The sequence below is a fragment of the Primulina eburnea genome, chromosome 9 (genome assembly GCF_022965805.1).
Source record: "Primulina eburnea isolate SZY01 chromosome 9, ASM2296580v1, whole genome shotgun sequence".
NCBI lineage: Eukaryota > Viridiplantae > Streptophyta > Magnoliopsida > Lamiales > Gesneriaceae > Primulina > Primulina eburnea.
In genome coordinates, this window is record NC_133109.1 from 32,477,685 (window position 1) to 32,505,230 (window position 27,546).

General features: G+C 33.7%; 1 protein-coding gene and 1 long non-coding RNA gene across 2 annotated transcripts; both read right to left on the reverse strand.

The window, feature by feature from the left end:
- Positions 1-17,708: 17,708 nt before the first annotated feature.
- On the reverse strand, positions 17,709-19,170 carry LOC140840586 (uncharacterized). The gene is made up of 3 exons (XR_012120023.1): positions 19,014-19,170; positions 18,118-18,337; positions 17,709-17,872 (listed from the first exon to the last, which is right to left on the reverse strand). It is a non-coding gene; the product is annotated as an uncharacterized lncRNA (long non-coding RNA).
- Positions 19,171-24,540: 5,370 nt separating this feature from the next.
- Positions 24,541-26,057, reverse strand: LOC140841774 (pollen-specific protein C13-like). The gene is made up of 2 exons (XM_073209436.1): positions 25,746-26,057; positions 24,541-25,089 (listed from the first exon to the last, which is right to left on the reverse strand). The coding sequence occupies exons 1-2, from the start codon at positions 25,888-25,890 to the stop codon at positions 24,758-24,760; spliced, it is 477 nt and encodes a 158-aa protein (XP_073065537.1). The 5' UTR covers positions 25,891-26,057; the 3' UTR covers positions 24,541-24,757.
- Positions 26,058-27,546: the final 1,489 nt, after the last annotated feature.

Here is a 27,546-nt window from a genome sequence, read left to right on the forward strand (position 1 = left end):
TTTATAAGCACAAATGTGACTTTTGACATTCGCCCTCTATGTCAAAGGTTGCATGGTTTATGGCATGTAATAATCAATGTGACTTTAGGCATTCCCTTCCATGTCAAAAGTTGCATGGTTTATGACATGTAATAACTAATGTAACTTTAGGCGTTCCCCTCCATACCAAATGTTGCATGTAATTTATTCTCCTCCATGACATAATTTATCTTCAATGCAAAACTAAAATTAACTTGGTACTTTGTCTGTTTGTATCTCCTCTATGACATAATTTATCTTCAATGCAAAACTAAAATGAACTTGATACTTAGTATCTTTGTATAGTAAAATTTTGGGTCTTTACAATATATCACAATCAAAGAATCACAACAATTTGTGACATTTCGATATTGTTTTTCCTCGAGTTAAGTTGACTCATCCCATATAACCTAATATTCATAGTTTACAAATAAATACACATTGTTTATTTCACCATAACGTTATAAAGAATATGTAAAAATTTATGTAAAACGATCCCATTAATCGTATTTTGTGAGACACAATTCTTATTTAGGTCATCCATGAAAAAATATTATTTTTTATACTAAGAGTATTACTTTTTATTGTGAATATCGGTAGAGATGATCCGTCTCACAGATAAAGATTCGTGATATCATCTCACAAGAGACCTATTCTATAAAGAAATTGTTTTATTTTGAAATTTTGTTTCCTAAAATATAATAATAGTCGGCAAGTCTGTTCAGAAATGCCAAAAAAAGTAAAATGAAAAATATATGAACATTGCATTATTATTGGGGGAACAAAAAAATTATTAGATTTGAAGGGAAAGTTGTCATACCTCGAAAGAGTATATGCACCGTATTTGCCCGAAAATAACTCGAGAAATCGTTCTTATACATTGATCTTTATCTACACAGACCCCAAAAATAGTACAAATTGTTAGTAAATTATTATTTGGCAAGAATCTGTAAATTGTCTATTTTCCGTTCGAAATTTGGGGAGAATGCATTTGGACATGTAGACCGACTTGCTAATATCAATACCCTTTGATAAAACAAAGACGATCGCATGAATAAATTACGAAGTATAACGTAAGAACCTTTACACATCAAATATCATTAATCATATTGTTTAAATTTCATATTTGATGAGTAATGACTCAATTTAATTATTCAATTTATTATTGAGTTCCAAATTATTAATTATAAAAGCTCAAGCCTATAATTAATTATAAAAGCTCAAGGCCACTATATACTCCAAAAAAATCTATAAATAAGAGAGGATTCCCATTATTCAAGGGGAGAGGATTTTATGCTTGAACTTTTTTCCTTCCAATTAACATCTTTGAATTATTTTCTGACTTGAGCGTCGGAGTAAAAGCCCGACGTCCCTGACGTTTGTTTGTGACGCAGGTAATAATCCACAAAGATTTCTCTCCACTAACTATCTAGACCCATTTACGAACCCGCAGAGTAATTCTGCTAATCATAATTTTTGGCTACATCAATATTTATTACAATAAATTATATATATTCTAAATATATCATTCACTCGGCTAATCATAATTTTTGGCTACGTCAATATTTATTACAATAAATTATGTACAAGCGATTGATCGTGTTCAAAGGCAAAAACTTGTGTTAGACTGGTCTCACTGATCGTATTTGTGATACAGATCTTTTATTTGGGTCACCCATGAAAAATATTACTTTTTATGCTAAAAGTATTACTTTTTATTGTGAATAAGGGTAGGGTTGACTCATCTCACAGATTATGATCTGTGAGACGGTCTCACATGAGACTTACTCAACAAAATTATATATATATATTTTGTTACACGATCAATCACTTGTGCATATCTATGTGTTCATCATTGAAGTGTTATTCACCTAGTGGATATGAATCATATCAAAATTACATGTGTAATATATTACCATTATATATTTTAAAAAATTATCCTACTCTCTGCCTTTGAATTAAATGATGAGGTTGAGAGTTGAGACACGCTTTGAAATTAAATCGGTGATATTATATATTTTTTCTTATGTACAAATGAATCAAATAGTTTAATTGGTCAATGGCTAAAAAAATTATATGTATGCAAATCATATTAAATGGAAAAGCATCCAAGGAAATACGATTTCTCAAACTTATCATATTCTATGTTTTTTTAAAATAAAATACAAATATATGAATATTTGCATGATATCAAATATAATAATAAGCATTATCAAAATATATAATATATATATATATATATATATATATATATATATATATATATATATATATATATATATATAAATACATCATAGTTGCTGTCGATATCAGAACTTCAATAATTTGGTGCAGTCTCCGTCCAAAAAGTAAATGCAAAGCTTTGATAATTGGTGTGTGTGTGTGTTTGTGTGTGTAAAAATGTTAACATGACTTGCCATTTAGTTTAGGCTAAGTTTTCCTCTGTTTTTAAAACAAATTTCTAATCTTTAAAATTCAAAATTAAAATAACTTATTTTCTTTTATTTTCGAGAACTAACTTTCACATATTTCGATATTATTTATCTTTTTATTATGTATTTCAATCCCTCCACCAAAAACTTCGATTATAATATAATATTATATTATAATTATAAGACACAAATATTTTATAATATTTAAATAGCCATAGATCATTAAAATAGATCGTCAGATTGAAACTTATATTAATTTGGATACAACTATAAAATTCGATTAATTACAAAAAGAAATTCATACTGTACACTTCACTTCTCAACAAGAAAGAAGGGTTTTTTTTAAAAATATTATAAATTAATAAAATAATTATAAAAATATAGCAAATGGGAAGAGTTTGTAAAAATATAACAATCCGGGATGGATTCATATTTTTTTATATTTTTTTTAAAAAAAAAAGAAAGTGGGGCACGGACCTTTTAAAAAAATATATCAGGGAAATCGGCGACGGTTTATGTAACATCGTCGCTATTAGCGACGGTTTACTTATACCGTCGCTTTTTGCGACAGTGTAAGAAATAACCGTCGCTAAATTAAATCCGTGCATTCCTGCCACGGATTCTGAGAAGACGTGTCACTCCGTGAGTTTTCTTTCTTCAAGTAGAAATACAGATATTCTTTCCATCATCGTCGAAAATATTGTTCTTCATATTTATTCTCGCAATTTATTTTTTTCATTCGATTTATATGTGCAAAATTCATCTTTTCTACTTCGATCATATAATAATATTATTTGTGGAATTTATGGTCCATTTCATTTGAAGAAATACGAAGAGGTAATGTTTAATTTCGTTGTTAATATTGTAATTATATATTATGAAGTAATTTTAATATAAATAATTTAATTTAATATAAGAATGAGTTAATATTAGTGTACTTAATACTAATGAAATTATAAAGTATTTTATTATGTTTTTAAAGTATAATGAGAATAATTTTTAAAATTTCACGTAATTTTAACCTCCGTAATTTATAATGCAATTAATACTATAATTATACATATAGTATACATAAAATGTCACGTAAATATAAAATCCGTAATTTATATACATATTCTAATTCCAATAAAACAATTAATATTATAATTATTGTAATTGTTGTAGATATAATATTATATCACGTAAATTAAATATAATTATGGTAATTATTGTAATTATTGTAAATATAATATTATATTAAGTAAATATAATTATTGTACTTAAAATAAGTATATTAATTAAATTTTTTAATTATTGTAGTTATAATATTATATCACGTAAATTAAATATAATTATTGTAGATATAATATTATATCAAAAAAATTTTAATATCGCGATTAATATTAAAAATATAATATTTAACTAAATTATCTCTAATCATATAATGTTAGTGAATAAAATTATAATTACATTAATATAATATAAATAATACAAACAAAATATTAAAAAATTAATTAAATTATTTTTTCAGACGTAATTATACGGAAATTGTAATAATATCAACGGACGATGCTAATATATGTGATAAATGACAAGTATTATAAAAAAATGACACAAAAAAATTACTTTTTAATATATAATTATAATATTATCAACGAAATTAAAAATAACATCTTCGTATCTCTTCAAATGAAATGGACGATAAAATCAACAAATAATATTAATATATGATCGAAGAAAAAAAAGATTGATTTTGCACATATAAATCGAATGAAAAAAATAAATTGCGAGAATGAATATGAGGAACAATTATTTTTTACGATTATTAAAAGAATACCCGCAGGCACGTGTTCTCAGAATCCGTGGCAGTAATTCACGGATTTACTTTAGCGACGATTATTGATTAAACGGACGCGAATAGCGACGATTATTTTGTAAACCGTCGTCATTAGCGCCGGTTTTTTGAAAACTGTTGCCACTAGCGACGGGTTTAGATAAACCGTCGCCATTTTCTCTTATACTTTTTTAAAAAAATCCGTGCCCCACTTTCTTTTCCTTTTTTTTTTAAAAAAAAATATGAATCCGGGACAACAAGTCCCGGATTGTTATATTTTTACAAACCCTCCCAATTTGTTATATTTTTATAATTATTTTATTAATTTATAATATTTTAAAAAAAACCCCCAAGAAAGAATACCATTAAATTTTTTTTTTCTCAAAACAAGTCTCTTGAAAAGTACCAGAAATCAAATCAAACACGCACCTGGTGTGTGTATATATATATATATATATAGTAAAAATGTGACATTAAAATCAACAAAGGGCCCACTATCTTTGATCCATCCCAAGCCCAAATAGAAGACATGTTCATCAAAGACCCAGGTATTCTCCTATAAATACTATGTTTGAGTGTTCAGTTAAGGTCATTCACTATATTGTTTTTAGCAGCACCCTTAGCTGCTCCTCCCATATATCCCCAGTCTCTGACTTGAGCGTTGGAGGGGCTACGCCAGAACACCCTCCTGGCCCCCTTCTAACGGTCTTATTCGTGATTTCAGGCTCGGGACAATTTTGACACCTGCGCCTGGACTAGTGACACTTGCTGGAATCGGACCCTAAATTTCTCGTGAGTATCACTTGGCGTCGTCTGTGGGAAATCTGAGTTGAGACGTAGATATGGTAGGAAGAGAGGGAGTGAAAGAGCTACCTCAGCATCAACGCGTTCTCGGAGGGGACCCGAACCATCTAATGCTGAGACAATACATGAACAACCACATCTTGAGACGAGACAGGAACAACCTCGTCAAGAGACAAGAACCGAGCAACCCATTCACGAGACGAGAGTCGAGCAAACCCGTCCCAATGAGAATGCGAGGGCTCTAGTGTGCACGCTGGGGCGAGGGCTCGGTTGGGTGGGTGAGCTGCGATGGTGAAGCGTATGTGAGTTGCAAAGGAAATTATGCCGGAGAGAAGTGAAATGGAGTGAAGAAACGACTCTTATTTGCAGAGCCCAAACCAAATCTTGTCATTCAGGACGAGATTGCGATTTGATTTATTTCCGAATTTTCGGAGACTGCCGAGCTGCAGGAAAAAAATGCACAACTCGCACCCGGTAACCCGAGGACAGCACAACTAATCGAACTTCGAACTTGCGATTCAGTTCGACTTGGAAGGGAGAAACTGGTGATACCCCATGGATGAGCCCACTACCCTTGGCTCATCCCAAAGCCCAAATGGAAGACAGACTCATCAAGGGCCCATGTATTGTCCTATTAATATCAGGTTTGAGTGTTCAGTTAAGGTCATTCACTATATTGTTTTTACCACCACCCTTAGCTGCTCCCCCCATATATCCTCAGTCTCTGACTTGAGCGTCGGAGGAGCTATGCCAGGACACCCTCCTGGCCCCTTCTAACGGTCTTATTCGTGATTTCAGGCTTGAGACAATTTTGACACATGCGGCTGGACTAGTGACACTTACTAGAATCGGACCCTAAATTTCCCATGAGTATCAATACACATACATAAGCTATTATTATTATTTTTTTGAAAATAAGAAGTAGAATTATTTTTTAAAAGTTAGTCAAATTTATCAATAATTGCATGATATTAAATTAGATGGGGACATTGAAAATTTAGTCCGTCGACCCTTTAACAGATATTTATATGGGGACATTTGAAATTTAATAGGTGTATGTTTAACGAATATTTATGTATGAGAATTGAGTTAATTATATACATATTTATAATAATAAATAATAATTTTAACATAAAAAATTAAATATTTTTTTTAGAAAAATGAAAAAAATGATCCAGATTAAAAATTTCTCACATAAAAATAACTCATGAAAGTTTTTTGTGTTGAAAATTTTTAGGGGTAGGTTGTACGAAAGTCAGAAGTCAAAATGGCAACAGTGGGTAAATTAAAGAGGCGCATGCCTGGCGTGAGATCTAAGCTGAGTTAATGTGGGACCCAGGTTTTTATTACAATAACGGGGCCCCGGCTTCACAAACGGGGATGTTCTTACAAGCCACGACATTTGTTATAAGAATTATTAATTTTTATAGATCCCTCTCCTAAAAATAATTAGTTTAAGAGTTTTCATGGTTCTAAATGGGATAATTTATGTGTTAGTAAATTTTTTATGATACAATATGTTTTTTTAGGTACCTATATATGAGATTGTGTTCAAGATTTTCAAAAACTCAAAGATATGAAAACAAATTTTTTGAATTAGTAAAAGATGAAAACGCGTTTCATGTGTTATTTTTAATTTTAATTTGATCAAATAATATTAAATAATTAACACGAAATTTTTTATGATTTAGAAGAGCTGTTCGATTTAAAATTAAAGTTTTGTTTAAATTTTTTCTATGTGAAATATGAAGTGACTTGAAGAAGTTTTTAGTAGGATAAGAAGAGTAATTATAGAATTAAATATTTTGGTGTCCTCTAAGTCTAAGGTATTTATTCTTTGAGTGAGTCTCATGTGAGACCGTCATACGGATCATAATCTGTGAGACGGGTCAACCCTACCCATATTCACAATAAAAAGTAATACTCTTAGCATAAAAAGTGATACTTTTTCATGGGTGACCCATATAAGAGATCCGTCTCACAAATAATACCCGTGAGACCGTCTCACACAAGTTTTTGCCTTATTCTAAATATCTCACACTCAATAATATATCATACATATAATAAAAAAATAATTTATGTCTCACATTCATTCTGAATTTTCGATTTTAAACTTCATATAGACATTTTGAAAAAAATTTATATGAATTTAAAGCTAGCACGTTTATTTCTTAAAATTTGGTTTTCGTGTAAGAACGTGACGAAAAAAGAGGATTTTAGCAAGGATATATGGTTTTTGGACAATTTATCAATTTAGTCGTATTGTGACATAAATATCTTTTAAATGAAAAAAACATAAATAAACTTTAGGATGACTATTTTTCCCACAGGTTTGGAGTTCCACGGGAAAAACCCGAAATGGGGATGAGGATCCCTGATTTTTTCAGTTTGGATTCGAGAATTTTTTTAAATCCTCGGTATAGTTCGAGGCGGGTATGAAATTACTATCCACATCCCCGAACCAGCCCCGAAAATAATATCAATAATAAAATAATAGTAATAGTAGTATCAATGATATAATAATATATTAATTTTTAAAATATTAATAATAATATTATTATTGATATTAATATTAACAATAATAATAATATATAATAATAAGTTTTGGTTTGAGAAAATCTCCGAATCCGTCATCGTTTTGTCATATTAATATTTTTAAAATGAGGATATGGACGAGGATGAGAAGTTGATACCCGAAATTTCGAGTTTGAGGATTCTTCGAATCTAAAAAAACGGAGATCAGGATAAGTATAGAGGTAGAATGTAATTCCAAGATGAGGATAGCAAACCCACCCCACCTCACCTCGTTGTCATCTCTGCCCCCCTATGTAGTTTATATGCATAAAAAACCTTGTCTTACCTCTTTTATAAGATAAACACAAACAACTAATTGGTTGAACCATGTATTATATTTAAACAATTAAATATATTATAAAATACATTGACGCCCTATAATGTTTATCGACTGGAACACGATAAAGAAAACATTTTAGGTATTTTTATTAAAAAAAATGTGTTTGTCATTTTTTGTATTTTTATTTCGAGATTTTGTGTCATCCATGACATCATTTATTTTTAATTACGTTCAACACCGATATATATATATATATATATATATATATATATATATATATATATATATATATATATTTTAATTACGTTCCACACCGAATATATATATATATATATATATATATATATATATATATATATAGCACATATTTATAAACACAATAATTCAATATAAATATCGGAAAAGAGGATGACTTAAATGGAAAATTCCAGTTAAATACATCTCCCCATTAATTGGTTCTGCCGTACCTTTCGTCTATGTCTCCATCTTGTTAGGAATTTGATCGAAACTCAAGCTAAATTAAGCTTTGAATATTCTTGATCTCAAGCCAAAATTTATGCTTTGAAGCGTCGAGTTTGAATATTCAAATTGGAAAAATTGTCATTATTTTCAAAATATTAGTGAAATTATTATCTTGTCTTTCATTTTATTACAAATTATATATTTAATATTTTGTGAATTATATATTTAATATTTTGTGGATTAAAAAAATATGAATATAGTTTTAATACACGAATCCGAGAATCCCGAAATCACTAGAGTCGAACTCGAATAGAACAACAGATATGTTCAAATTCCAAAGCAGTCTCTCTTCACTGCATTGTTTTTATTTAAGTGGGGAGGTTCAATATAATAATAATAATAATAGAGCGAGTTTCATGTGAGACCGTATCACAGATCTTAATATGTGAGACGGATCAACCCTACACATATTCACAATAAAAAATAATATTCATAGCATAAAAAGTAATACTTTTTCATGGATAACCAAATAAGAGATCCGTCTTACAGATACGACCCGTGAAACCATCTCACACAAGTTTTTATCATAATAATAATAATAAGAAGGCAGTGTCCAGTGAGATTCAAGTTTGTCCCTTCTTAAGGCACGTATGATTATTTAAGTTAATTACCTTTATCGAGAATCTGTGAATATCAGTCGCAGTTTATTTGGATCGATTTCAATTTTGCAATAATAAATTCGTTCGTTTTTTTAATATTTGATTACAGATTTAAATAGTCAACTTGTTATTTTTTGAAACATTGCACTGGATTTTGAATTAAGGTTGTGAATGAATTGAGTCGATTAGTGAATTTTTTGAGCGAACTTGAAAAATATTTGATTTGTATTCGAACTCAAATCGAACTTGAACATGTTCGAACGTTTCTCGAGTAAATTTTTATTTTGTTCGACTCGCAAACATTAGTTTTTTTTAATGTAATACAATTATATATTAAATATATATGTATTTCGAGATTTTTGGACGTTTCGAGTTTTAGAACTTTCAGTTTTCAAACCTTATTATCTGAACAATATTACTAATAGCTCGCGAATATGTTCGAAGATTTCGAATCGAACATTCTTTCGGGCCAAACTCAAACAAAAAAATTAAAAATTTCGAGTTTCGAATTGAGCTCGAACTCGAATATAAGTAATTCCAGTTGAATTCTCACATTAAATTTTTCTCATGTTCGGCTCGATTTGGTTCGTTACACATCTGTTTAAAAAATTCATTTTAATATGATTTTGTTTTAAATATTTCTTCAAATTCAAATTATCCAATCTAAACATAACATAATTTAGAATGAGTCTCATTCTAGATTGTCTCACGGATCCTAATATGTGAGACAGGTTAACCTTACCAATATTCGCAATAAAAAGTAATACTCTTAGCATAAAAAGTAAATTTTTTCATGAATGACTCCAATAAAGATCCGTCTCACAAAATACGACACGTAAGACCGTTTCACACAATTTTTTGCCCATAATTTAATATACAAACACACATATATACTATCTATATTATTATTATACAAAAACTTTTTTGAGAGTATTTTATAAGTCAATTTTATGATATAGATCTCCTATTTAGGTTAATTATGGAAAAATATTATGTTTTATATTCAAAATATTCTTATTATTGTAACATAGGTATGATTGACATGTCTCACGGACAAACCGTCTCACAATAGACTTAGTAATTATTATATTATTAAATTTGAGGAACTTATAGTAACTAAATTTAGTATCGTGGTATGGTATGCTGTTTGATAAACCAACAATACTTTTCTTATTAAATTACGAAAAATATTTTATTTTAAAAAATCATAAAAGATATTTTAGTAAATTTGTATCTCATCTATATCTAACATATTTTAATGAAATAATTTTTTAATCTTTTTCAATATTTTTTATATTTTGAACGATCATATGTAACATAAAAAAATATTATATAAAACAATATTTATAATTTTTACATAATATGTAATTTTTTTTGAAAAATATATAATGCAAAATTTTTATATTGCGTAAGGACACTGATACACAATTATAAATTAATTTAACTTGACACAAGGTGTATATACATACATATTAATTTTCTTGTTAAATACATTTATCAAAATATCTAAAGATTTTAATAAAATTTTAGAATATCTTTTTTATGATAATTTTTGTGTTATGAGCAATATAATCATTTAAAAATTCAAAAAAATAAAAATAAAAATATTTTACTTAATATGTTAGTCGTAGATTATATACAAACGTACTAAAATTGGTTTTAATGATATGTTTTTTAATACAAATGAATATTTTTTATAATCTGAGAAAAAAATTATTTTAAATTCATAAAAATACAATAATGTCAGTTACTTTAATCCCCTTATATATATATATATATCAGTTGTCCAGTTTTGAACAAATGTTTTCTATGCTATCTATCTATATCATATCAAGAGAGGCCATAGACCGATAATTTTTTCAGTGGCATTTCAACTTAATTTCGAGAAAAACTATACAAACATGCAATGCCCTTTGTCAAACAATACTTAGTAGGTTTTTTGTGAGACGATATCACGAATCTTTATATGTGAGACGAGTCAACCCACCGATATTAAGCATAAAAAGTAATACGATCTTAGCATCAAAAAGTAATATTTTTTAATGTATGACCAAACAAGATATATGTCTCATAGAATACGATCAGTGAGATCGTCTCATACAAATTTTCGGCAACAATATTAGTCTATCATGATATTTCAACTTGTTTTCGAGAAAAACTATACAAGCACATAATGTGTATATGTCTGTCACCATTATTAATAAATAATAAAAAAAGAGCTTATCTTTTTTTTTTTTAAATCTAATGATGGAAAATATGTAGTTTAAATAAATAAATTCCCCAAGTTGCTCCACCAATTGATATATTATTGGCTATTACGAGTTGACTTTCTCGAAAGCGAGTTCTCCCCATTGTGTTTAAATGAACTACAACATAGACTCCCCCAAATACATTTTTTAATACAACCCATGTCTTTAATTTGTCCATCGAAAAATCTCATTCAGACAAAACATTCATTGATCCATAACACGTACTTAAAGTCAAAGCTTTAATTAGTCTTAAAATATAAAAATTAAATTATTTTTTCTACGAGTGTACTAGTGATTTTACTTGTTAATTCTTAAAATACAGTTTAAATCTTAACAGTGTCATTAAAGGGTTGGGACCAATAATTAAATTTTTTAAAGTGTTTATACACGCAATTAGTAGTTGATAATTAACAGAAAATGGCAATTAGATAATTACACAAAGTGAGGCAATTCAATCCTCTGGACGGCACACAGATAATGCCATCATATATATATATATATATATATATATATATATATATATATATATATATATATATATATATATATATATATATACACCACTTTAATTATATATTAAATTCTAATTAAGATGATATTTTCGAGTGGAGATTGTATAAAAAAATAATTATTTACGACATCATCATGATAAAAATAATGATAAATAACGGGTAAAAAGTATCCGGTAATCCGAGAATAAATTGTCGTGCCATTAACAGATTTACGCATTGCAGACTTTTTCAATTAAAAAGTAATAGGTTAAGATTTCTGTTGTTTAGGTTTTGATATATCACTATGAGATTAGAGAATTTAATGTGTCGAGACTCGTAAGTATCCCGTATCATATGATGAAACATTGTTCCATGTTGATATTTCATTCGAGAAAATAATTTTTTTTGTCCATTATTTCGTTCAATTTTGAGTTTTGATCTATTTAATTTTTGAAGTTCGGTTAATTATTTTAATTCAACTATTGACTTGAAATCAGAAAATTCATCATTTTTGATGTCACATTTTTCAGTTTCATATCAACATTTTCTCCCGTCATGTCTGCATAATTCATATATTTGAGGAACTTCATGTGATGGTTTATATATGTCGTGCGGTAGTCGGTTTAAAATCCAAAAAAATTATGTGTTTGTTTACATTTTTCGAATGTTATTTTGATGATACCCCGTAAGAGCCCGGGTCATGGATGACCCGGAATATCAAATGGATTCCCAAATTCGAGTAAGTCTGCAGGTGGATTATTCTGGAGCCGGGCAGGTGGAAGCCCATGCTCTACTCTCCGGGCAGTCATAGGCTCGGGCTCTTGTATAAATCTCTTGTATAAAGCATTCTACCCGGGCACCTCGATTACAGTGTCGCATTCAAGTGGTTCAGAAGATAAGATCTTGTCTCGAGAAGCGCACCCGACATAATCCTATTGATGTGATACGATGGGAAAATAGGACAGCTTGACAGGAAGTCAACATCAAATGCTATGAGTGGTAGGTGTACACACAAATCGAGGTCATTATTACTTCTCCTACTATAAATACCAGGTTCTCTCTTTACATATAGAGATTCATTCATTTACACCAATCACACAGCCATTACTTGGCTACATTGGTTTCTTGCTTGAGTACCCTGCTGACTTAAGCATCGGAGTGGCCACGCCGGACACCCCTCCGGCGCCCATTCACGAGTTCATTTCATTGTGTGCAGGTGACAGCCGAAGCCATCTACTTTGCTCATCTTCCTGAAATAAATTATTGATAGCAGATCCTGTGGAGCTCCCGACCCGACTCGTCCATTTCACCAGGATCGCATCATTGGCGCCGTCTGTGGGAACTTGAGCTCAAGACGTAGATATGGTTTCCATTCGAAGCAAGTCCGACCTTGCTCAGCACCACAGTAAGCCCAACTCTGCTTGGCAAACATAGAAGTCCGACCAGCTCGGCATTCAGATCTTATATGTGAATTTTATATGAGCTCGAAGCTCAGCAGTTGTTCCGGATTGACGAGGAAGAGCAAATAATCCAAATTCTCATATTACACAAGCTTGATCGTGACATTTGGTTGCAAGGTTTCATATATCTCGAAACTGGGTCTTGCTTGCTTGATTCTACATCACGATTTCTCCCATCTTTGCTATCGGGCCTTTTGGCTATCAGGCCTCTACATCTCTGTAAAAGGGGCTAAATGAAAGGAGAGTTTTATGGGTACTCTTGTCAATCGGCAGGTTGGAGCTTCTATACTTCTCAACCTTGGGAATCTATCAAGTTTATCGGAAAAGACTCATTACTACCTTCATCTATGGATGTCGTAGCAGGGAAGATTTAAAACTTTGTTCTTTATATATCTTAATATTACATTTGTTTTTCGCCTTATATTTAACTTATCAATATGCTTAAGGATGTTCAATGCTTGCAAACTTGCTATATTTTTTGAGTTGTTAACATCGGGCTCGGGATGCGCTACATATCTTCCTACATGCCTTGTCTACGGTTATAACTCATGTCCTTTTATTATTGGGCACTTTAGCTCGAGATGAAACTTCGACTTCCAGCTCCGTGCAGCGCCTCAGTGCATTTTGCTATGCTCGGTGATTATTCTATTTAATTGACAGTGGCTTACTCTACTGATCATTATCGATTATTGATAATCTATTAGCAACAACTGCTTGGTTTTCTCGATTTTGAATGCATCGGACCTCTAACTTCGCGGTCCATGATGGGGTCTGGTATGTCAACTGACTTGTGGTAGATTTTAATACAATCAACGGAGGAAATTTCAGCTAGCGCTTCTTTGGGATCCATTAATTGTATCAACAGCCACTCTACATGGCTTCCATAGCTCCCCCCATTGAGTTGCGACACACACAATTGGCATCACCCGAGAAACATGGTTATATCATCTTTATTTCTTGGATATCTCGATATTAGCTCAACATCTTAGGTGCTCCTTCGTTCCCAGTTCGTTACTGCTGAGTTTGGTGCAATTTCACGAAGATAAGTTGCATCCCTTTTATCTAATTAATAAAATCGAGTGTTATGCGTATTTATCAATTATGCTCAGTCATAATTTTTAACTGAAAGTGTTTAAGATATATCATAACTAGCCTTTCTTTATGCTTGGGATTTTATCGGTATGAGAGCTGGAATGTTTGGTGATGGATTTCTTATATCGGGCCATGTGATTACATTGGATTCCTACTCCTTGGTATGTTGGCTTGGATATTTCTACAGCTCGAACATACAATCTAGCAGTAAATCCCACTCTGTTTGGAAAACCTACAAGTCTGACCAGCTCGGCACTCAGATATTATATGTGGATTTTATATGGGGTCAAAGCTCAGCAGCTATTCTGGATTGGCGTGGAAGAGCATTTGCAATGCACTCAGTAGCATACAGCTGTGAGAAGCAGATTATCTTAAGTCCGGGAGATACGAGGCCCCGGCACATTCTCTTAAGTCCGGGAGATACGAGGCCCCGGCACATTCTCTTAAATCCGGGAGATACGAGGCCCTGGCACATTCTCTTAAGTCCGGGAGATACGAGGCCCCGGCATATTCTCTTAATTCTCGGAGGTACGAAGGCCAGGGCTCCGCACCTTGGTTATTGATAAGCCCAGGGCACTACACCCTGGCTCGGGGCTCCGCACCTCGACCATTCCAAGTCCCGGGACCTGCTCCTCGGCCCAAGGCTCCGCACCTTGGTTATTGATAAGCCCAGGGCACTACACCCTGGCTCGGGGCTCCGCACCTCGACCATTCCAAGTCCCGGGACCTGCTCCCCGGCCCAAGGCTCCGCACCTTGGTTGTTGATAAGCCCAGGGCACTACACCCTGGCTCGGGGCTCCGCACCTCGACCATTCCAAGTCCCCGGACCTACTCCCCGACCCAAGGCTCCGCACCTTGGTTATTGATAAGCCCAGGGCACTACACCCTGGCTCGGGGCTCCGCACCTCGACCATTCCAAGTCCCGGGACCTGCTCCCCGGCCCAAGGCTCCGCACCTTGGTTATTGATAAGCCCAGGGCACTACACCCTGGCTCGGGGCTCCGCACCTCGACCATTCCAAGTCCCGGGACCTACTCCCCGGCCCAAGGCTCCGCACCTTGGTTATTGATAAGCCCAGGGCACTACACCCTGGCTCGGGGCTCCGCACCTCGACCATTCCAAGTCCCGGGACCTTCTCCCCGGCCCAAGGCTCCGCACCTTGGTTATTGATAAGCCCAGGGCACTACACCCTGGCTCGGGGCTCCGCACCTCGACCATTCCAAGTCCCGGGACCTGCTCCCCGGCCCAAGGCTCCGCACCTTGGTTGTTGATAAGCCCAGGGCACTACACCCTGGCTCGGGGCTCCGCACCTCGACCATTCCAAGTCCCGGGACCTACTCCCCGGCCCAAGGCTCCGCACCTTGGTTATTGATAAGCCCAGGGCACTACACCCTGGCTCGGGGCTCCGCACCTCGACCATTCCAAGTCCCGGGACCTGCTCCCCGGCCCAAGGCTCCGCACCTTGGTTATTGATAAGCCCAGGGCACTACACCCTGGCTCGGGGCTCCGCACCTCGACCATTCCAAGTCCCGGGACCTGCTCCCCGGCCCAAGGCTCCGCACCTTGGTTATTGAGTAAGTCCGAGAGACAAAAGGCCTCGGCATCTTATCTCAAGTCCATGAGGCACGATACTCCGGCATTTCTTCTCATTTCTAGGAGACATGAAGCCCCCGATGCTTTTATAGAACAAGATTGATTATCTCTTTGGGAATCCAAGCATGACTGATCGGGACAGCGAGTATGACTCTAGCCCGACTATTTAAGGGATGTGTGATGATACCCCCGTAAGAGCCCGGGTCATGGATGACCCGGAATATCAAATGGATTCCCAAATTCGAGTAAGTCTGCAGGTGGATTCTTCTGGAGCCGGGCAGGTGGAAGCCCATGCTCTACTCTTCGGGCAGTCATAGGCTCGGGCTCTTGTATAAATCTCTTGTATAAAGCATTCTACCCGGGCACCTCGATTACAGTGTCGCATTCAAGTGGTTCAGAAGATAAGATCTTGTCTCGAGAAGCGCACCCGACATAATCCTATTGATGTGATACGATGGGAAAATAGGACAGCTTGACAGGAAGTCAACATCAAATGCTATGAGTGGTAGGTGTACACGCAAATCGAGGTCATTATTACTTCTCCTACTATAAATATCAGGTTCTCTCTTTACATATAGAGATTCATTCATTTACACCAATCACACAGCCATTACCACTACAAGAAATTTTACATTTGGCGACGCTGACTAACGTAGCAAAATGTAAGCAAAATACGTCGCAGAACATTTGGCGACGCAAGAACTCGTCGCCGATCTACGTCGCAAATTGTTCGTAGGCAAATGTCAATCGGCCATTTGGCGACGCGGAAAGTAAAGCGTCACTAACGGTGTACGCATTTCGCGACGCTTAACGCACATGTCACCAAAAGGTATTATCATATGGCGACGACTTCCTTGCGTCGCGAAATGCATTTTTGATTCAATTTTTCTATATTATTGTAATTATTTGGCGACGCGAAAACCTCGCCACCAAAGATATTAGATATTTAGCAACGCCCTTAGCATTACCTATTTTTCTATTTTTTATTTATCCTCATTTGCCGTCACTATAAAAGCATTGTCAAAATGTGTCATCGGTGTTATTTTTGTCTATTAAATATGAATATCAAATAAAATAATTATATATAACAAAATTTAATAGAGGAACAATTTACTATTCAATAATCAATTTTTTTTTAAAAAAAATAAACAAACTAATCAAATAATGTTTAAAAACAAAATTCCTCAAACACTAATTACATAATGTTGCAAAATAAATAAAAAAAACTACATAGTCGTTGTCGGAGGCGAGGGAAGCGATGGAGGAGATCAAGTCGAAGAGCCTGTCGGTGGATGCTGGAAAGAGAAACCGAAAATGACATGTTACAAGTGTTGCAATAATGCATCAAATTTTTGTTGTTGTTTACCTATAGTCTGTAGTCTATATATGCTAATTATTTTATGCTTCAGTCTATACTAAAATTCATTAAAATCACATACGAAGAACAATTATAAACATAAACAATAATCATGATCATCACCATTGTTACTAAAAAAATAATGGAAGAAAAGAAAATATGTTCTAATAGAAAACAATAAAGCATTTTGACGTCCGAGATCCAATATTCGACAAAATCAGCAATTATTTGCAACCGGTTTCAATCCATTATTCTCTCTTATCCAAGCAAAGAAGCTTGACCATGCCAAAAAGGAAAAGCATAAAATAAACAAGCTATTCGAAGGAATGACACTCAAAAACACCAATAATAAAACCCAAAAAATATATAAACCAATAAACATAAGAAACCAAGATACATATAAATCGAATTGGAAAAATTCACAAACAAAACAATTAGTATTCATGGCTCCCCTAAAGAAATAGTAAAATATACTTACATATTTTTATGTTGCCCAATCATTCTTCTATTTTCATCCTTTGTGAAACAATTGTTCAAAGGTGTCGATCACGCTCGGAAGCTCTCCCGTCACAGGATTGGGACATATATTCTAGTTCAATATATAATACAAAGGTCACATAGAAATTAAGAAAAAAAATGCCGTAAATTGAAATTCTTCCACAATGAACAATTAGAAAAAACAAATTAAGATTTGAAAGATCAGTCCCAAATATATGACAATTAACAAGTACAAAGAAATGAAGAGTTAAAGAAATACATGGGAAGTAAGTCTGATGAACATGAGCATGGGTGGCAAATGGGGAGACACAAAACTGTGGAGAAATGGAAAACAACCTATCTTGCAGTCAAGATTGAGCTTGATGATCTTATCCAGATAACTCGTGTAAATGTTGTGTAATATGCTTAGTTTGATACAAATTCTTTCTTTTGTCTAAATTTCCATGTTTGCTTGGCTTGAGGAATTTTGCAGCAAATCTAGTGCCCTTAGAAGAGAGCAACCAATCGGCCAGAAGTCAATCATGAAATCTTGACATATGAAAACATATGTGCTATCCTGTTAATCAAAAGTAATTAGCTTAATGTTGACCCAAATCAATAAATTAATAGTTTTTTTAAAACAAAAATATGATTATTTGTCATCTAGCATTGTCAAGTATACACCATACCAGAGAGTTGTAATTTTCTCAAGAATCTAACTGAAGTTACCTCATTTTTAAGAAGAAGAACCAAAGTATGGTATATTAGGTAGCCAATAATATAATATTTAATTGTGCAATAATTAAACATTGTGAGATGTGAAACCTGATTGACTATTTTTAATTTTATAATTACGAGAGAACTAAATATGGATGTTAAGAACTTCACTGATACATACAGAGCAATAACAATTACATAATCAAGAATCAAGAATCAAGAATACACACAGAGCAATAAAAAAAGCATTCTCTCTTAATATATTGTTATATTTTCTTACTAACCAAATCAAACCACTCGAGAAAAACATAATAATTTAGTCAATGGGAAACTTCAACAGAAATTCGTATCCACCATGGATTTGTTTCAATTTATTCATATATTAAAGGTTGTTGTCTTCGAGAAGAAGCCAAAATTTAAAACTGCATAAGTAGACCCGAAAAATGCTATGGTACAATATTTGCATCTACTCAATCAAAATTTTTAAAAATTGACCATCAAAGATTGGGTTACTAGAATTAAGCAGCTTTCTTCACCTCAAAAGACTCGATGTCGATGAACTCTCGCCCTGCCTCTTCCGATTAACAACAGTTTTCTGAAAATCTTTCACTTGAAGCCACTTCCCGATAGGAAAAAAGGAACGATGATGTTGATTTGAGATTCTATGAGGCGGGGGAGATTTTGGGAATTCTACGAGGCGAGGAAAATTGGGGGAGAATGGTGGGAGAATGAAAATACTTAATAAATAATATAAACATAATTAAAAAATTATAATTTCGTATATAATAATATAAAAGCTATTTGGCGACGCACAGAGGACAATGAGTTACGATACGAAAGGATACTCCATGTTTAGCGACGTGGAGTGTACGATGCGTCGCAAAATGTATCAATGAAATATATTTTCCCACCAAAATTTTCGGCGACTCTTGTTACGCGTCGTGGAATGATTTACCAGTTTTGCGACGCTCTAGGATTATCTTTCTGCGACGCTTTAACTGAGTCATGTTGCTAAAGGACCCAGAACGTAGGAGGGAAAATTTCCCGCCACGTGTTAGCGACGTTGAATGTGCTCTACGTCGCCAAATAGTTACATTTCGTGACGTATTAATTTTGTCCAGTCGCCAAATAACTCAAAATAAAGGTGGGAAAATGGGTGCATACGATTCAATATTTCAGCGACGTTGAACACATTATGCGTCGCCAAATGGTACCATATGGCGACGTTGAATGTGCGATGCGTCGCGATAAGTCAGATTTCTTGTAGTGTACTTGGCTACATTGGTTTCTTGCTTGAGTACCCTGCTGACTTAAGCATCGGAGTGGCCACGCCGGACACCCCTCCGACGCCCATTCACGAGTTCATTTCATTATGTGCAGGTGACAGCCGAAGCCATCTACTTTGCTCATCTTCCTGAAATAAATTATTGATAGCAGATCCTGTGGAGCTCCCGACCCGGCTCGTCCATTTCACAAGGATCGCATCAATATATATATGAATGCTATCGTGAATCACCTAATCTTTATGTAAATTAAAATGTTATCCTGAACTTTATGATTCAAGAACCAACCATTATAAACCTTTGCATGAACATTCGACATCTAAGTTTCTCAGCTAAAAATCACATCCGATCAAGAATCACGACATAAAAATAAATGATTAATATATAAACGATCACGAAATTCGAACTTATGTGAAAAAAAACTTGGTGTATGATTTGTTTAAATAAAAGTCCCCACGAATTAAATTGAACAACAAACTAACCAAAAAGATTAGTTAAAAAAATTTAAAAATGACACCAATAAAATAAGAACACCATTATGAAGCACTTGAATTTCTTTAAATTAGTGATATCTGTTCCAAGTCAAAACCACATTGTATTGGTTGACATTCTAAAATAATAACTCAGTGGCCGTTCTATTATAATCTCAAAAGTCAACCTATGTAATATCCCATCTCTAGTACTTTATATTTCATGATGAAAATTATGTCTTTAAAAATTATAAAAATGACTTCAGTGGGCTTTCATTCTCATCCTATCATCTCTAGCTGAATTAAGTAATTTGATCCCCTTACCCAATTTACAAACGCACTTGTCCTACGAAGCGAGGAGGATCGTGCATGGTGATTGTTAGTTATCTCATCGGTTAGATAAAATCTATCCCTGAAAGTTGCATATATGAATATGGACAATCATTCTCTCTTGAGCTAGCTTTTATGGTTGAGTTAGGTCAAGATTTCAATCTCAACATAGCATCAGAGTTTAAGTTTCACTGTTATGTATTGGACTGCTCATAGTTGGGCAACCAGTTCTGCCTATAGTTGGGTCATTTTTAAACTTCACGCTCCAGATGTTCATTTCTGGGCGTGAGAGGGATGTGTTGGTTGTCTGACCGACGATTTCGGTTGGGAATAAATATAGCAAGCTGACTAAGTCAAGTTATAGTAAATGGATGATGAGTTTTAGTATCGTTCCCACAGAGACTAATATTTAATTACTTGAATTTATGTCACTTAACCTTAAGCCACACATAAATAAAAGATTATATGTGGATTATTAATCTAAAATATTATATAAAATAATATCAATTAAAACAACGGATTCAGATATGTAGGAGGGATTCAAATTCAAATAAATAACGAAGACACACAACAGTACCAAACTCTACTATGTTGACACGTGTTAAAATCCAATTAATTATTTAATTCTTGACAATCACGGTGAAGTCCCGAATTTTATTTATTAAACGATTCCCTGAGTTAATAAACATATTTAAATCTGACAGTCCAATTATTTTTAATTGAATTTAATTAGATCTAAATGCATTAAATCTTCGTGGATTTCAGTTTTCACCTAAACCGCAAAGTGAAACCGAATACTATTCTAGTCAGTTTAACCATGTGTTGATGACGTCTTTGTTGCTATATTTAACCAATCATCTTCCTTTCACGTCTTTTTTTCTCTATTTGTGCCCCCCTTTCACGTCTTTGCCTCTTCTCCTTTTATCTCTATTCAATGGGCTTAATCCTCCAATTCCTTGAAGTCCATGTCAAGTTCAAAATTGTAGATATTATTGTAGAGATTTTATTTTTCAAGATCTGCAAAGGTTTTCTTTCAAAATTTCAATATTATCAAGGAATAAAATATAAAATATTTTATTTCATTTCTTTTATTATTTTGTTTCCTTTGAAATTTTGTAAAATCATCATATCTCTCAATTTAGGTATTTTTTCCTCTTCTATGTAAATTTACAATCATTATAAAATTAATTAAGATAAGCACAAAATTAGAGATAATAATTCTAGAAAAGCACAAATATTATAAAATAAAATCCCTAAAATCTCTATAAGATTTGGGTTTATCATTGTCTCACATCGATTAGATAAAAATATATCAGACTTGTATATATGGACCTTGGACAATCCTCCTCTCTTGAGTTAGCTTTTTGGAGTAAAGTTAGGTTCAAGTTCCAATATTAACGGTGATGTAAACTAAAAGACCCCTAGGACATTGACCGACGATTTACGAAAATGAAATTCTTAAAATTCGATAGGATTTGGACCTTTATCAGACATTCTAGACGAGTTATATGTTCGGTTAAAAACTCGATTCAATCTTGATGATAAGATACTTTTTAGCAGTTCGGACGTGATAGAATACCATATATACACACACACAAAAATTAATCTAATTGAGTATTGATGTGCATGCTCATACAAAATGTTAGAACCATTCAGAAAGAGATACCTAACATATATGTCTGGTAGTTAATTTGTAGTAGGGATATCAGAGTATAAAAGTTTTTAGCCTCGTGAATTCAAGTTGTTCATCGAATTTTCGTATGGTTTTAGTTTAAAATCGAAGACAAATTAGACATATGATGTTGTCATATGAAAGATAATTAAGATCGAAACATATCGGAGTATTATCGTCTGCAATATTTAAATTCCATAAAATCTAATTAGCATAATAAATATACACATAAATAAATAGTATATGTTCAAGTGTATACATACAGAATGATAAGGCCGTAGCAAGACAAATCACGGGCTTTCTTAGAAATGAATGGCTGAGGTGATAGTTTGGCTTAATGCGTATAATTCAATTAGGGAATGATTGATAGCGTTAGCCTAATACATGGTGGCATTTTTAGTTCCAAAAGCTAAGATTGTGCTGCTCAATCACTCATATATTTGCGTTGCTTATGTGGAAGACACATTTTTATGAGCCGGTCACATGGATCATTTTTTGTGGGACGATATCACATGTTGTATTTTGTGAGACTGATTTCTTATTTTGGTTATCAATGAAAAAATATTACTTTTTATGCCAAGAGTGTTACTTTTATTGTGAATATTGGTAGAGTTGACTCGTCTTACAGATAAAGATTCGTGAGACTGTCTCACAAGAAATCTACTATATATGGAAAGCCCAAAAAGGAAAATGATAGGTATAATATTGCTGAGTGAATATGCAAGAAAAAATACAAGTTTTGGAGTAGTGATCACTAGGTTAAAATCATGACATTCACCCTAAATGCTTCGCAACTCTGGTACGTGTATGAGTTGTATCAATTTAGGAGTGAGCACGGTTCGGTTATTGGTGTTTATATTTTAATACCCAAACCCGAAAATCGGGTTATTCGATTAGGATCCAAATATGACCTCATTTTTTTTAAAAAATTATTAAATTAAATTTATAGTTTTTAGTTAATTAAAATATACGTAGACTAACAAATGCAAAAATATTAGTGTATTAGCATCATCAAGAAATAACACCATTTTATTTTATTAAATATAAAATATTATCTATAAATAAAAAATGAAATCAGGTATCCGAATTACACGATCAGGTAATTTACTATGTATTAAACCGAACCCGAAAACATCATAACTACCAGATTTTATCTACATGATCAGATCAGGCCCACGGGATCAATGAGTTGGGACTCGTCCTCGATCTGTTCAAGCCTGTTAAGCAACAGCTCCCTTAATATTGCAAGTGCCTGAAGAAGTATCACGCAATTGCAATAAGAAGTATTACGCAATTGCAATATTAATCTCATTAAGCACTTGCTATATAAACTGGCAAAAACTGGTGTGAGACGATCTCACGGGTCATATTTTCCGAAAATAATATCTTATTTGGGTCATTCATGAAAAAATATTACTTTTTATGCTAAGAGTATTACTTTTTATTGAGAATATTGGTAGGATTGACCAATCTCATAGATAAATTCGTGAGATCGTCTCACAAAAGACCTACTCAATAAGTATTACGCAACAGCTCCCTTAATGTCATATACACAAAAACAATAAATAACTGAGGAACCCATTAGATGCCTAAATAAAAAAAAAAGCTTCTACGAATCAAGAAAGAGAGAGAATTATTCGAAACATACCTCGGTAAAAATTTACTGGAGCTTGGACGCCGACAGCGAAGATTGGGCGACGGGGTGGAAGGTGAGTTCCGTGACTAGCGATCGGGGGTGTGGTGCGTAACCATGAAGGGCAGATGGTGCAAGCTTTCGAGAAGAAGATTCATGAGCCTCATTTGATAATATTTGCAAAACTTATAGCACTCAGGGAGCGTCTCAAAAAGGTCCAAAAATGCAGGTTGCAACACCACCAGATATCTACAGACTGTTCTTGGCGTTTCAAGCGATAACCGGCCCCGACGAATATTTAAGTTACTCTGATGCCATAGCTTTGGAAATCAGGACTACATTGAGATTCTTGTTTCTTCCCACTCTCCTATTGTTTGGGAGCAAGGGGATTTTCCTTTTTGTTGGTAGACTTGTATCTAAAGAACACATAATAAGCTTACGTACAAGATTTGCGGTCAAAACAAAAGAAAAACTAGCATTGCGCCCAAAGTCATGCACGTCTATGGCATGATTGGATTTAATTAGAACTTACGCTCCAGCACACGCAACTAACAAAATATACATGTTATCCAAGAACATAAATAAATCGAAAATATGGAGAGTTGCATTGGACTTTGAGGGATGCAAGATGGAAAGTTTGAGTGGTCTGGTACGTTGACAGGGAACAGAGGGGGAGAGTGCAGAAATTAATTTGTATTAGCAACACAATGAATTATCAACTAAAACAATCCAAGAATGGGAGCCCCCAAGAAAGCAACTACTTTTGAACACTCCCATAAATATGGTCCGCTCAAGAACACGACATAATCCTTCCACAAGCAGTTAAACAAATGGAATAACAAAGTGCTAACACAATATATTAAGCAATCAATAGAAAGCATCTAACACAAGCTCAAATTAACTCCTCAGCCTCCTGGTACTTTTTTAGAATCCTGGAGCAGCTAGCCAAGGCCTTTTGCTGAAGGAATCCCATAGGATTGGCAAAACGGGTGTTGGAGCTGATGCCATTGTTGCGCGTAAGAATGACACGTGCACGATCACGTCCTTGGTTTGGCTCACTGCATTCAGGATCTGAACTCTTCACAAGTACTGCGTCACAATAGTCATCTCCACGGTCTGATTCTACCAACATAGTGTAGTTTCCAGACGAATCTGTGACTCCCTCTTTCTGGTAGGTCAGTTTGGAGTTGGCCCTGCTCCTGCACTCAATTCTAACAACAGCACCTGCCAAGTCCGTGCCACTTTACTCATAATATTGTATCCAGCGTATTGCAAGGAAAGAATACAATGTAAGCAAAATCTAAGAGGAAGAAACATGAAATTTCAATTTCATGTCGAGGGTACAAGCATATTTCAGAAAATTGTGGGTCATCTTTAAACTGCAATTAAAGCAAAAAACAGAATCTACGATGATACATTCAGCATGAGATTTTCTTTTTCTATTTTTTTTTTTTAAATTTATTCAGCAATAGATTTGAAGTAACCAACTTGGTGTAAGGAAATTTTGTCACCAATACATTTTGCTAACCTAAGGAACTCATACGCAACATTCGGACTTGTAAAATCCAACCACATCTTGCAATTCACCTGCAAATCCTGATTCATGACAATCAAAGTTAAGCACTTCGAACAGTATCACGTTACTTATGCATCAGGCACATCGATGGCTAATGAAAAAAAAAAGATCGCAAATTTTGGGGAGTAATTACCGATGTCAAACAAAATTCTCTAGAATTCTAAAAACCCTTCACATTCTATAAAATCCAACATCAACAGTACCAGATCCAACACGTTTTGCTTGCTTGCTTGAAGCATAGATCTAGGGAATTTAGTTGCGTACACAAAAAGAAAGACAGAAAGAAGCATGTTTAAGCAGCTACCAGCGAGATACTTAGAAGCATCGGTCTCAAAACCGCAGCGGCATGTATCACAGTACACAGAGCCCTTCACAAGAAGAGGATCCCCCGCGGTGACAACGGCGGGCAGAACACACAGAGCAAACCAAAGAAGCAGGTTCTTCACCATTTTTTTTTACGATAAATTTTCTTCCTGGAATACGAATTACATATGGATGGGCAGAGAACAGTGTGATAAAATGAATGAAGCGGTGTGGGCTGGCGTTGGTCACATGCAATGGATGAGAAAGAAAGCAAAAGCGCCTATCGCGGCGTTAATATTTTTATTTATTATTTCAGTCACTCTGTTTACCACATTGATTTGTGTCGGTCCTCATTCTATAGATTTTTTTTAATACAAGTGTTGTATAGATTTTTGTGATCTTTTCAACTAACTGAATGCTTCTCGAATTTCCCAGTTGATGCTTCCGAGCATATGGGAGATCAATGGAGCCTTGTGAGTCTCTAAATATGAATAAACATTGCATTTCACTTGCTCTTTCAGAGGCTTACTCCAATCAGCTGTGGGGATGGGGGGGACGTGTTCTTCCCGGGGCCCTTACAATTATTGGATCAATCAATATTTCCCGAAAGCAAAATTGAGCCCAGGCTTCTATAATTGATGGACCAGGCCGTTCTTTATTGTTATCAGCCGGGGGAAAAAATTCACTTTTAAAAAATTATATTTCGAAGAAGTAACTTTTTCTTGTAATAAATTGCCAAAAAAAAAAAAAAAAAAAAAGCGGAATATACATACATATATATATATATATAGATATATATATATATATATATATATATATAAATATTGTAAAATATTTTAAATATATGATTTGGTACTAGCTAGTCGAATTATTGAGGGGTAAATGAAAAAAAAATGAAATACATTCTTCTATTTATATTCATCAAATCAAATGTTTTCCCAAATTTTTTTCTTTCTTTCACGTCAACAATTAATATGAGTGTGATTTAACATTGATTGGTTAGGCCTTTAGCAGCTCTAAAGAGGTGACCGTATCTTCATCTTTATTAAGAAAATTGGTCATTTTCTACATATGAAAACATAAATACTGATGTGAGACGGTTTGATAGTTAATTATGTGATACAGATGGATCTCAAATCTGATCTGACCTATGAAACAATAATTTTTTTTATATCAAAAATATTAATTTTCACTCTAAATATAAATTGAGTCAATTCATCTCAACTAAATATATATGTGAAACCACCTCATAAACAACTTACTCATATGAAAATTGGAAATAAGTAGGTTTTACAAATGAGTGAGTCTCATGTGAGACCGTCTCACTGATCTTATTTGTGAGACCGTCTCACTGATCTTATTTGTGAGACCGGTCAACCCTATCGATATTCACAATAAAAAGTAATATTCTAAGCATAAAAAGTAATATTTTTTCATGGATGACTCAAATAAGAGATTCGTCTCACAAATACGACCTGTGAAACCGTCTCACACAAATTTTTACCTTTACAAATATATATCTCCACAAAAAAATGACGAGTGAGAAGTGGTCCGGTCCGAGTGGACCCATTTTAAATGGTGGTATCACAATCACAATTCTGGAGATATCTCTCACAATTAACTTGTTTTTATGCAAATTTAGGGTTTGGTACATGAAATTTATAACGAAAGAAAAATTGTTTTTGTCAAATAAAATTTCTTGTAGTTTCTGACTGAATAATGTTTAAGCTAAGTGGTATTGTTCAGAAAATTTCCAAGAAATTAATTCTTGTCGAATGTGATGTAAACGACCATTCAATAAT

Excerpts from the sequence above, each read along its gene's own strand:
- LOC140841774 (XM_073209436.1), bottom strand. The coding sequence starts at position 25,890 with ATGGTGAAGAACCTGCTTCTTTGGTTTGCTCTGTGTGTTCTGCCCGCC. Across the intron at positions 25,090-25,745 it reads TGCTTCTAAGTATCTCGCTG|GTGCTGTTGTTAGAATTGAG; the intron begins GTAGCTGCTTAA and ends CGGACTTGGCAG.